Source organism: Schistocerca americana, chromosome 3 (genome assembly GCF_021461395.2).
Source record: "Schistocerca americana isolate TAMUIC-IGC-003095 chromosome 3, iqSchAmer2.1, whole genome shotgun sequence".
NCBI classification, from domain to species: Eukaryota; Metazoa; Arthropoda; class Insecta; order Orthoptera; family Acrididae; genus Schistocerca; species Schistocerca americana.
The window spans coordinates 979,027,021-979,039,980 of NC_060121.1; the positions used below are offsets into that span (position 1 = coordinate 979,027,021).

The 12,960-nt window shown below is 41.1% G+C and overlaps 1 protein-coding gene across 1 annotated transcript in view; it reads left to right on the forward strand.

Moving 5' to 3' along the window:
* The window catches only part of LOC124606603 (solute carrier family 22 member 7-like), a 94,435-nt gene extending 81,727 nt beyond the window's left edge, over nt 1–12,708 (forward strand). The window contains exons 7-9 of the mRNA XM_047138588.1: nt 204–418; nt 3,056–3,243; nt 12,507–12,708. Of these exons, the coding sequence (XP_046994544.1) occupies nt 204–418; nt 3,056–3,243; nt 12,507–12,695 (592 nt within the window). The 3' untranslated portion in view covers nt 12,696–12,708. The remainder of the gene's footprint in view (nt 1–203; nt 419–3,055; nt 3,244–12,506) is intronic.
* Nucleotides 12,709–12,960: the final 252 nt, after the last annotated feature.

Genomic DNA, 12,960 nt, shown 5'->3' on the forward strand with positions numbered 1-12,960 from the left:
CAATGTAGAAGTTTTGTAAGTCTTTATGTATGATGATGGTAAAATCGTATTTTTAAGTTCACTTTTGGTACAGATATAGCTTAATGACAATTTTTAATCAGACTTTACAATAAAGACTGTGTCGTAAGCCCATTTAAAGGAGTCTGTGCATGTTGATTTGTTAGTGGATATGGAATAATGTGCGCATTTCTGGTCGTTACCAGGTCGGTAGACCTGCTGACAATGTACTCACCGGTGATAGCAGTGAGCCGATTGAGCGCGAACCCTTTCCTCGGGATAGTGGCGCAGGGGATGGCCAAGTTCACTGCCTACTACCTGGTGAACTACTTTGGAGCGAGGTTCGGTCGCCGTTGGCCCGGCGTGGCCAGTGCACTCTTGGCTGCAATGGCCTGTGTCCTCATCTTCTGCCTGCTGACTGGTGAGCTGTGTCCATATGTCTCTGCTAATTTAGCCTCTATCTTATCTAAAAATTGGATGAAAATCGTAAGATAGATCAGTTAGATGTCAATAGTCAGAGAAGACTGCTGTGATAACCAAGTGGATCAACTATGAGATCGGTAGAGATGAAGCAGATCCAGGAATGTTGCTCATAGACTGTGGCAATTAAGAACCACAGGTTAGATATTGACGAAATTCAATAATAAATGGCCATGTACAGTAATGCGCGATGATGGCCGATATGCGCTGTTACACATTCTAAGGTTTAGAATGCCATCCCCATCGCAAATTTCGTAGGATGGAAGGGTTGTACTGCCGTTGATTCTCCTTGGCTTAATGGAATAGTAGACATTTTGCTTTCAGTAAGGGGTAAATTACTAAGTCACCTATTTACAGGAATAAGTCACTGCAGGTAATCGAACTGATCACGAATGGGATAGAAGATTTTATGGGGGGATACAATACAACAAAAGAGAAAACAATATACTGCCATAACTCGACTCAACAAATACTCAAATATACTGATTAATACACTGTACAGCTATCAGCTACATAGCTAGTCTATAAATTTAATCAGCATGAGAACGGAAAAAATGCCAACGATATGATTCACGGTTATATAAACACAAATCTACTGAAATTTAATCTAAATCATGAAGCAAGTAATCGCTAAGTGAATATTCAGCTGCTTCGTCGATGGGGGAGAACAAAAATAGGGCAAAAAAATAGAAGTAAAGACATGCCAGTTATGGGTAAAAGACCGTTTGGTGGAGCTAAACGGTTGTCTTAGTGGTTTACAACTTCTACTTGTTGTCTGTTGTTGGGCAACAGGTATTTTAGTACATGGGATGAGATCTATTCGAACCGATAGGGACAGGTTAACAGCTTCATCTATCACAATCTACCCTATAATTTCCTAGTCCAGTATCATGGGAACATGGAATCTGTGAGAGTAACTGTTGATGCAAGTACAATATATAGCTGCAAAATCTAACCTGATTTGAAAGTGGAGACGATCAGCAGTTCATAATTAAATACAAGCCCGGAAACATGGATTCAACCCAAAAATCCTTGCTGAGAAAATGTACGAAATAATTATACGTTATTTTTGTTGTAAGCAGCTGATGATGTTTACTATGATTACATATGAAGTGGTTGTTTAAGAAACAGTAAGAAATTCAGTTACAAGAGATGAACAAACTAACTTTACAAATTAAGCACTATTTTGGTAGTAACGAAGAGTAAATGATGACATATAATAAAATGAAGTTTTCTTGTAATATGCATCTGTTTGAAAATCTGGACTACCCCACTCAATTTGCTATGACAGTCATCTGAGATGAATACTCAAAATTAATCAATTTTATCAGATAACATCTGAAAATTGGAACCCATTTTATTTTAGGGTTCACTTTAATTAACAGAAATACAAAGACTATTTACTGTCAGAAGATGCAAAACATACGTTATATGTTATATCACAGTAAGAAATTAGCTTTATAGACACACATTATGACTGTGTGTGCTGAAACGAAAAATTGTGATAACATATGATAGAACCACACAAAAAGATTACAAGGAATAAATGTTACTATTGATGCTTTTGTATCTTTTTTTTAATATTGAAAATTCTTTAGAATATGTGCAGAATTTATAGTATTGATACATTATTCGATCATAGGTTTATTTATTCATAATTTACCAAACACTTGTCAGATATGCATTTAAGGATAGTATCTTCCAGTTGTTATTGTTAAATTGCATGATGTGTTCGATACAAGTATAAGAAATTTATGGGTTGTATACTTATCAATTAATTGCCTAGTTCAATGAACACACTATTTATTTTAAGGTAATTATGATACCTTTAAGTCCTTGTTACTCAGTGTTTGGAGCTTTTAAAAACATGAAGTAACTGTAGTTTCACTTAGCAAGAGCGAAAACGGTTGAAGTAAAAAAAGGAGAAGTAAAATGGTGCACTAGCTTTGATTTTAGGTTTTAGCGTAAACTGTTCACACAGAAATATATAATACTATGACTGTCAATAACCCAGACAGAATATAATGTAAATGTAAACAAAAATATTCAGCAATTTCGAACAAACTGGTTTAAGAAGGGGTGTATTATATCAACAAAGGAATCCAACCATTTAAGAGAAAATGGAATCCTGGATTTGAAATTTGATTAACAAAACCATACTGATCAAATTTCAACTGTTACCATTAAATTATGAACGTATGTCTGAACACTGTATAAAAATGAAGTAAAGGGTCAAAAGGAGTTGCATATATCATGAATTACAGGATGGGTTTATTTATCAGCTGTTTCTTCACACCTATGTATGTGCATGTCAGGCTGGATTTACATGTCTACCTCAGAAGTACAGTAACACAAAAAGCAAAAACCGAAACTGCACCAACAAATTTTGCAAAATTCACAGACAGATGGAGCACATAATCTATCTTCCACTCTGTTAGAGTAAGGTTGTGGTGTTCCTGTTAAATCGCTGGTCCAGGGAAAGATCAAAATGTTAATACGATAGCTCAATCTATTGCTGGCAAGTAAATGTATGTCTCGTCCTCAGAACTGAACATACAAAAATTCCCGTTTTGTGCAGCGCACATCGCGGGTGCAGGAATCGTGGTGGCGACCATGCTGATGCAGTTCAGCACCATTGCCAACATGGGCATGGCGAACCTGCAGAGCATCGAGGTGCACCCGACGTGTCTCCGCCAGATCGCCACGAGTGTCGAGTGGGCAGTTGCCGGGATTGCCATGTCTTCCCTGCCCTACCTGGCTTTGATGGTACGTGAAATGTAAGATGTTGCACATCAGTAGGTGGAAAAATAAGCCTTCTATCTATCTATCTATATCCGAATCCCGCTCCAGCTACTGCCTGGTCTGGGTGCTGACGAGTCCTCTCCATTTGGCTCGGTCCTCCCACCACTTTTCTTCCTCCACTTGCTGCCAGGTCACACCCCTCCTTTCAAAAGATATTCTCACTCCCATTTTCCACCGTGTTCTTGGGCGCCCTCTAGGTCTTTTCCCATCCATCTTTAGTTCTTCCATAATTTTGGGGAGTCTCTGCCCATGCATCCTCTTAACATGCCCATACCATCTTAATCTCTTTCTTTCAATTTCTTCTCTCATACTTTCTTGTTTGAGATCCTTTCTAATCTCTACATTCCTTACTCTGTCCATTCTTGTTTTTCCCTTAACTGCTCTGAGAAATTTCATTTCCCCTGCTTGCAGTCTGCTCCAGTCCCTTTCTTTCATTGTCCATGTTTCTCCACCATAGGTGACAATAGGGAAGTAATAATTCTTATACATCAGGAGTTTTGCTCTTTCTGAAACTTCATTATTCCAAATCAGATGTTTTATTGTTTGGTAGCAATTGCCTCCCTTCTGTAACCTCCTATTAATTTCGTTAGTTATTCTTCCATCCCTAGATATTTCACTCCTTAAATAAGTGAAACTTTCTACCACTTTGAGGGGTTCTGCATTCAAGGTAATATTTCCATTGATTCCTTTCTCTCTTCCAAATACCATTACTTCACTCTTATCTTTATTTATTTTTAATACATACCTTTTCATTATTTCCTTGCATGCATCAAGCTGTAACTGTACATCAACCTCTTTATCGCCCCATATTACCATATCATCTGCAAAAATCATCTTTTTGTCTTTTTCTTTTACTATATCTTTAACTGCCCTATTCATTCCCTCCATCACAACATTAAAAAGCGCAGGAGATAGAATACCTCCTTGCTTAAGTCCTTGTCTTATTTCGAAGTGTTCAGAGTTCCCCAATGATGTTCTAATTCTACAATTGTGGCCTCTGTACATTGTCTTTATAACATTAATGTATCCATCTTCTATATCTATCTTCTTCAGTTCTTCCCAGAGTCTTTCCCTGTCAACTGAGTCATATGCCTTTTCTATGTCTATAAAAACCATTATCACCCTTTTGTTATACTCCCAACTTTTTTCCATCAGTTGACGGATAGAAAATATCAGGTCGATTGTGCTCCTTCCTTTCCTAAACCCATGCTGTTCTTCACTTGCTCCCATCTTCAAGAAAGGCAATAAAAGACTTTGTAAAAACTACAGAGGAATAACCCTCATGAGTCATACAGCCAAGATTTTTGAAAGAATTTTACTAAATCGAGTAAGTGAAAAGATAGAAAAGGAACTGAGTGAAGAAAAAATAAGCCTTACTGCTCGGTCACAAGGTTGTTCATCCAAATTCAGTAGCAGACGCTGCAGGAGAGGTGTTTTGGACCATACAAAGGTACATTAAAATTTTTAGAGCACATGATCGAAGAAGCGCCAAGTAAAACATTAGTTCCTCCGACACACACTATCTGAACTTTCGGGACACCCCCTCTGTAATGCGAAATTGACCCCTAGATGTCACGAGAAGCAGACGCGCCAGTATAAAACGAGGCGAGGAGTATTGTGTTGTCAGTAGAGAAACAGTAACAGCTGAATTTGACTTTCAGAAGAGTTCAGTGCTTCGATCGTGGACTGTCATTGGCTATTACCTGAGTAGCGTATCACCAGGTCATCCCCATCGACGCGCAGGTCGCCGAAGTGGCGTCAAATCGAAAGACCTGCACGAGGCGAACGGTCTACCCGACAGGAGGCCCTAGCCACACGACATTTCCATTATACCAGGGACATATCAACTCTTCTAAAGCTGCCTATGTTCACTGTTGGTGATGTGATTGTGAAGTGGAAACGCGAAGGAACAATCGCAGCTAAGCCAAAATCAGATAGATCAGACATCATATACTGATGGACAGGGACCATCGAGCATTATGGAGGGTGGTCGAAAGAAATCGGTGGAAGTACTCACTTGGGAGTTTCAAAGTGATTTAAGCAATTCAGCTAGCACAGTGACTCCACATATGGAGTCAAAAGAATGGAATACAGTTGTCGACCAGGTGTTCATAATCCATCTATTTACATATTCAGTTCTAAGTGACACTCGACGTGGTGTAAAGAATGACACCACTGGGCACTCAATGACTGGAGACGAGTAATTTGGAGTGATGGATCACGCTATACCCTGTGACTATCCGATGGGAGGGTTCAGGTTTGGCAAATGCCTCGAGAACATTATCTGCCGTCAATGTCTAATGCCAACACTGAAGTATGGAGGAGGTGGTGCTACCACATGGTGGGGGGGGGGGGGGGTTCTGTGGTTATGGTGTGGTCCCCCTACTGCGTTTAAGGAAACGGATATGAACACACTTTACACCATTATATACGGTGTACAGTAGCGCAACAGTTCAGAAACAATGACTGGATCAACATGACAATTCACCTTGTCATAAACCAATGTCTGTGAAGCAATGGTTTGTAGACAGAATCATTCCTGAAATGGACTGGCCTGCCCAAAGTCCGGACCTGAACCCAACACAACACTTTTGTGATGAGATAGTACTTGGACTTCGCTCCAGATCTTCTCTGGTTTCGGCTATTGAGGTAGGATGGAGTGCCATTCCTCCACAGACGTTCAAACTACTCATTGAAACTGTCCTCTTTAGAAATCATGCTGTCGATAAGGGCGAAGGGAGGACACATCCATTATTTACTTCCACTTGAATAAGTGTCGGAATACTTTTGATAAAACAGTGTAAATCTCGTGAAAAAAAAAATTGCGTTAAAATCAGAGATACTGTATTCGAGTCCATTCCGAGATATTTCGGCAGTAATTCTGCCGGAGCGCCATTCTGAACTGTAGCAGGAGAGAGTGGCACCACAATATCGTTTTGAGATGTTCATATAAATATAGATGTAGCAGATTGATGCAAATATTGTCGCTTACATTCCCTTAACATGAGGTAAACAATGGTCTCCATTGACGATGAATCTGATACAAAATGTGAAGAAATCAAAACGACAGATCAAATATGTCTCAGAAAATCCAAAGCAAGTGTGATCACTTTGTCGTAAATTTTCAACCAGTATAATAACGAATTTGAGACAAAAACTGTAAAAGTTTAGATGATAGGTCCAATGCGACGGATAAATTCCAAAAAATAACGATATCTTTCTGTTAGGCGTATTTCTCTCTCGTTGATACTTTTCATAAACCAGCGTAAAAAATAAGGATCACATCTTCATCGCCATCAAGTTTGTCTGGCGATGTAGAATTTAAACCTGTCCTATTGCCCTGGATGGGATGGAAAAAGAAGATTTACAATCCTCGGAGTATTCTATTTTCCTGAAGTTCAGCGAGTTGTTTGTACATCGCCTGATAGTTCGGCTGTACTGGAATTCTGTACATTTGGGGAAATACTGGGTGGTCATAACTAACCTGGCAGTGTTCCTAGCGCTGCAGTGCTGGCTATATACATCACAGGACGTTGAAACATTGTAGGTGTATCCATCAGCCGGTGCGCTCGCGGAGTGTGATAAAAAAATAATAGTTCCATTTTCCGCCACCAGGTGAAAATATGGAGTTATAAGCAGCCAGAATGTGATGTAGGTGCAGGGAAAGAATATTTCCCAGCCACATTCATGAACGTGTAAAATTGGTCCAGTTTTGAAGAGCACTATTGTGGAAACGGATGATCCAAAAAAATATGCCGATGGTCTCATTCAATGCAGAATTTCATGTCCTACAATTTTTAATTCCACTACGTTTTCGATATTGTGAGTTATTTACGAGATATAATCACAAAACCGAAAAAATACCCCTTTCTCGGGTACATTTTTGTCCCCCACCACTTTTCCACAACTCCGCCAAGGGGGAAAACCTAGGATAGTCATACTGGGACACAAACGAAGCCATTAAAACAATAAAACATTTTGTAGCAATTCTACTGGACATGTCAGCCAGTTCTGTGCATGCCACAAAACGAAGGGCGAAGTCATGACGTTGTAGCCTATCTTGGAGTTTCATTATTTGCACTTTCTGAATCTCGTAGGGATACCATTGTAAAATGCGCCGCAAGATCTTTAGAACAATTGGCCAGGGAAGAGACAATTTCTGTGATAACTTGAGCGGTGGATCCTAATAAAGCGAGTGCTGCACTTCATCAACAACTGCCATGGGAATGGGCTACTTCCCTTTCTCATCTGCACCACTATTGTTCACCTGTTTCTTCAGGTTAATTGATCGAATTCCTTAGCCCATTTACTATCATGGGGCCTCATCACAGCTGTTCCTATCGGTGATATACTCACCCTGCAGTGATGTTGTTTCCGTCGTTGTGATAAAACAACTTTACCAGGAGTGTACGTCTTTTTCTCAACGGCCACTGCGTTTCATATACCCTTTACACCAATTACCACTTCATAAAAGAAATCAACACGCATCGCCTAGCGACGTACAGCATATTGACGTCGAAACAACAGACATTTCACATTCTGATTCCTTACAGTGCCATATTTTCAACTGGTGGCAGAAAGTAGAACTACAGGTATTTTTTTTTCTGGAAGCTTTGCAAGCTCAACGATTAATGGACGTACGTACGATGTTTCAGCGTCCAGCAACGTTTACAACCTGCACTGCAGCTCTTGGAACACCATCACTATAATTATACCCACCGGGTACTTGTTTTAGCATCCAATTATACCCACCGGGTACTTGTTTTAGCACCCTTATATGGAACGGTCAATAAATAATTTATAACTGTGCATTTGTTGGATAATAATAGAAATACGTCATTCTCTAGTTGACATCAAGATCTACAGAGGGTTAGCTGCCCTCTGTAATGAAAAAGAAAAAAAAAAAAACAGAGTGAATGGACCAACGACGAACTTCAGCGAGTATCACGGGACGTCCGCCTCGAACTATTGCAACGAACAAAATGAGCTAAAAAAAAAAGTAGTTAGCTCTCGCGCTTAGGAAGAAGGACGTGTGCGAGGCGACGGTTCGAATCCAGCTACAGTGACTGCTAGTTCTTAATCTATGTCTTTCCTGTCACCCGTGAAATTATTTAGTTTATATGACATTTGAGAGCTAATATAATGAAAAAAATAATCCCACGTGCGTTTTCCTGAAGTTGTTGTGAGTTTCATATGTTATTTGACTATTTACTATTTTTAATTAAATGTTCAACGACGGGGTACGGGCTTGGAAAGCCTAGGCAAAACTCGATAAATAATGATGCGAATGACGTTATTCACAGTTACTAATATAGTAAATCACAATGAGTCGGAATACAAGAGTGATGTACAGTTACTCGTCGGATGTGCTCTCGAGATCACATGTTTGCAGGATGGTGTTTGTCATACAGACGTGGAAAACAAATTGAAATGGTACCTACTACTTCGAATGAATTCAGTTTTCCAGCATTTACAGGGAATATTCAGTGTTTCTAAGGAAAAGCATACCTCGTTCACATTTTGAAAAATTTCTCTTTCTTGCGATAGTTTGGATGCAAACTGTGCGTAACGCGACATTTTCGCAAATATCGGTGCTGGAAACTGTTGATGTACAACGGAATGTAATTAAAATTGTTATGTAGTCAAATAACATGAAATGTACTAAAACTCCATGGAAATACACTTGGTTTTTTTTAGTTACATTACCTCTCAAATAAGTTAAATAATATGACCAGTGATGAAAAAAATAGAATAACGAATAAGTCTGAGCAGGAGCCAAATCGTCGCCTCATACATGTTCGTCTTGGAAGCTCGAACGCTAATCACTTGACTACCACGAATTCGAACGACCAGCACCTTCGTACATGTACGTCAGTTACATAATCGATGCGTAAAAATTCTCTTGAGATTTTCTCGGAATTTCCACAATAGTACATCTAGCTACTCTCGCATTTTGTTGTTTTAGTGGCCTCCTAAAGACACACAAAGTTTGAAGTAAATCTGTGAGCCGAACTTCATGGCCTCTCCTCGTTAGTATTTCCAGTGAGTATTTTCAGCTTCAGTTTTAACGTAGTCAGTTCGTGGGTCATTTTGCAGTTGTGAAATAGAGAGCGATCCATATAAATCTGATTTCCTTCCTTCAAAAGCTCGTAAATACGGGGAAGTTGTCTGGGAGAACTACAAGTACCGCCCGTTGTTGACAAGTTGACCGTTTTTGCGCTTGTTCTTTGTCCGGCGTTATGCCGCGCCTGCTCGGCTCGTGTTAGTTCGCTGGTAGCCTCGTTGGTCACGGTTAGTGAAGTGTAGTGAGTGTGTAGTTCGAGCAAATCAGTGATTCGTTCGCAGACTTTAACTGGCAGGAAGATGCATTACACACTTCGGGAACGAGTTTCTATTGTGAAAATACATGGGAAGACAAAGTCATTGGTTACAACAGCCAGAAAGAATTCAATCTGCGCGATGTTCCAGCAAAGCTAGCAATTTTATCAATTGTAAGAAAGTTGTAGACGACTGATGGAGTAAAGTGTGTCAGTTGTAAACATAAACAGTCGTTGAATGCAGAGGTTATTGATAATGTTCAAAGACACTGGAAGTACTCTCCAAGGAATTCATTTTGTCGATTGAACCAGCATAGAGCTCCGAAGAAATCGGCATTTCGAGCATACAGAGTGCACTTCTTGCAAGTGCGCAAGAAACAGACCATGAGAAGAGAATGCATTACTGTCGATAGTTTCAGGGGTTTCTTATTCAACAGCCTCTGCATAACTTAGTTTACAGATGAGGTATGGTTGCATCTTCCAGGTTACACCAAAACACGAAGCAGTAGACGCTGGGCTGGTGTTAACCTCCATATCATCCATGGAAAACCACTGTATGATGAAAAGGTCGGTGTGTGGTGCTCAATGTCAGCTTCCAGGAATGCTGGCCCCATTTTCTTTGATGTGACTGAAGACTCTACAGTTTATACGGACATCTTCAATACATTTGTGGAGCAGCTGGATGACATCGAACTTATGAAAGCTTAATTACAAGATGGAGCAGCGTGCCGCATGCCTAGCGCTTCCATGTAACTTGTAACAAGTCAAGTGTCTATGATGACCGAACAACCGCCCCCCCCCCCACTTTCCCCCGCCCTTGTGGCGGTATCTTAAAAGCTGAGTGTACAGTCATAGACCACAGACAACTGCATAACTTCGTGGGGCCAAGGCACACGAAGTAAGCAATACTGGCGAGGATGCATTTCACATAATGCATGGAATACAGTGAAAAGAATGCACTAGTGCACTTGCACATCTCTGCTGGTGAAGGGCACTTCCAGCATTTGCTGTGAGGACTTTGCATGTACGAAGGGGGACCCAAAAGTAACCGGAATCGTAATGCTGCACGTCGTGTACTTGTAGTAGCAGGTTGCGCCGCCAGAGGGTTGTAGTAGGATCTCTGCTGAGTCATTCTGCCACGCGGCGTCACCCAACAGAGAGAAGTGTGGTTTCTTTGGCAGTTCTTCGAGTGTGCGTGCAGTGCAGACGTGAGACGAGGAAATGGCTAGTTCTTACGAACAACGTGCGGCAGTGAAGTTTTGTTTCTTGCTCGGCAAGAAAGCAGCAGAAACTGTTGCGATGATTCAGACAGCCTACAAAGACCATACTCTTAGTAAAACGCAAGTGTACGAATGGTCTTCTCGGTTTAAAAAGGCAGAAATGGTTGTTGAAGATCAGCTCCGTTCCAGTCGACCTTCAACTGCTCAAAGCGAAGACAACATCGACAAAATCCGTGATCTCATCAGTGAAGATCGACGCATGACAATCGACCAACTCGAGAACTTGTCCAAGTTGTCCTGGAGCTCAATTCAGCGCATCTTGACCATCGATTTGGGGATGCAAAGAGTGGCAGCAAAATTCGTGCCGAAGCTTCTTACTGGATATCAAAGGGATTGTCGCGTTCAAGCCTGTCTCGAAATGAAGGACGCTTTCAAAGATGGTTCACACTTTTTCAACAAAATCATTACCGGTGATGAGTCATGGTGCTATGGGTACGATCCAGAAAGTAAACAACAGTCATCATAATGGAAGTCACCTGGCTCACCTCGACCAAAACAAGCTCGACAAGTGAAATCAAATGTGGAAACGACGTTGATCTGTTTTTTTGACATCAAAGGGATCGTACACTCTGATTTTGTCCCTGAAAACCAGACAGTAAGCCAACAATTCTATTTGGAGGTTATGAAACGGCATTGTGGGCTTTGTGAGATTCTGGTGTGTGGTTCCTCCATCACGACAATGCTCCCGCGCACACGGCTCTCAGCGTTCGCCAGCTTTTGGCCTCAACGAAGACGAGTCCCTTGACCCACGCGCCCTATTCACCGGATTTAGCACCCTCGGACTTCTTCCTATTCCCGAGGATGAAAAGAGACTTCAGAGGGAAGCGTTTTGCGGATGTGGAAGACGTAAAACGCAATGTCATGAAAGTGCTAGCAGGTATCAAAGAGGATGAATTTAAAAGGTGCTTCGAACACTGTAATGAATGTTTGGACAAGTGTATTAACGCTAATGGAGAGTACTTCGAAGGAGATTAAGGTTGTATTTGAAAACAGTAAAGTATATGCTTTCTAGAAAGAAATTCCGGTTATTTTTGGGTCCCCCCCCCCCCCCTCGTATGTATGTATGTATGTATGTATGATATTCATCATCTCCTAAAATTGCAAATGTGTCCCGTTATTGGTTCAGAAGTTATTAAAGTAGCTCATGTTTATATGGGTCGAACTGTATGTCGATGTAGGTGCGAAGGCATGGCAGGATTGCAAATTAAAGAGTATACAAATGTTGAAGTCTAGTTTGCAGATAGTTTAGGATCTGATTAGGTGTTTATTGTATGTTAGGAGAGGTGGGAATTTGATGAGGGGGTAGAGGGAAACTAAACAGATGTTGAAAGGGAGAACAGAGTGCATGACGCTCAAGCATTTAGAGCGAGTAATAGAACGTTGGTGGAGAGTACATCCGTGCAACACTGGCATAGCAAACTATAGGTCAGACCATGGTACCTGTGGAGGATAGTGCAGGAGTGCAATCACCTTTTTGCCCAGTTAATATATTTTGTAATCTCAGTCTGGTGCGGGCTTTCTGTTGGATGGTTAGCAAGGAGGCTTTAGACTCGTAATAATTCACGTGGAAACATATCTGTGATTGGTGTCTTTCATTCTCACTACTTACAAATATCTTTTCCTTGCACAGGACGACAAGCGACTTCCCTTCGCCATCCTCGCAGCCCTGAACTTGGTGGTGGCGTTTTCGGTGTCGTTCCTGCCGGAATCTGCGCTGCAGCGATTGCCGGAGACGTTAAGGGACGGTGCCGTCTTTGGCAGAGGACAGCCTTACTGGAGCTGGAAACCCAAACCAACACCGGAGTACGCCAAGGGATAAAACAGCTACAGAAGTTTAGAAGGAATGTTAATGCGATGCTGGCAACCTTCGAGTTCTGTTTACTGACGTCGCGCCTGACTTACTCGGCCTGCTATGAACGAATAGCAGTGCACTTCGAGCTCTATTTCTAATCTGTAAACAGTTTCACGAAAATTAAGCCTGACCTGAATTAGATTATAACTGATGGCCGTTCTATCCAGTAAATGCTACAAGCCAAAATAAACTGACATGGAAACCGCACCTACTGCGTTACCCCCCCCCCCCC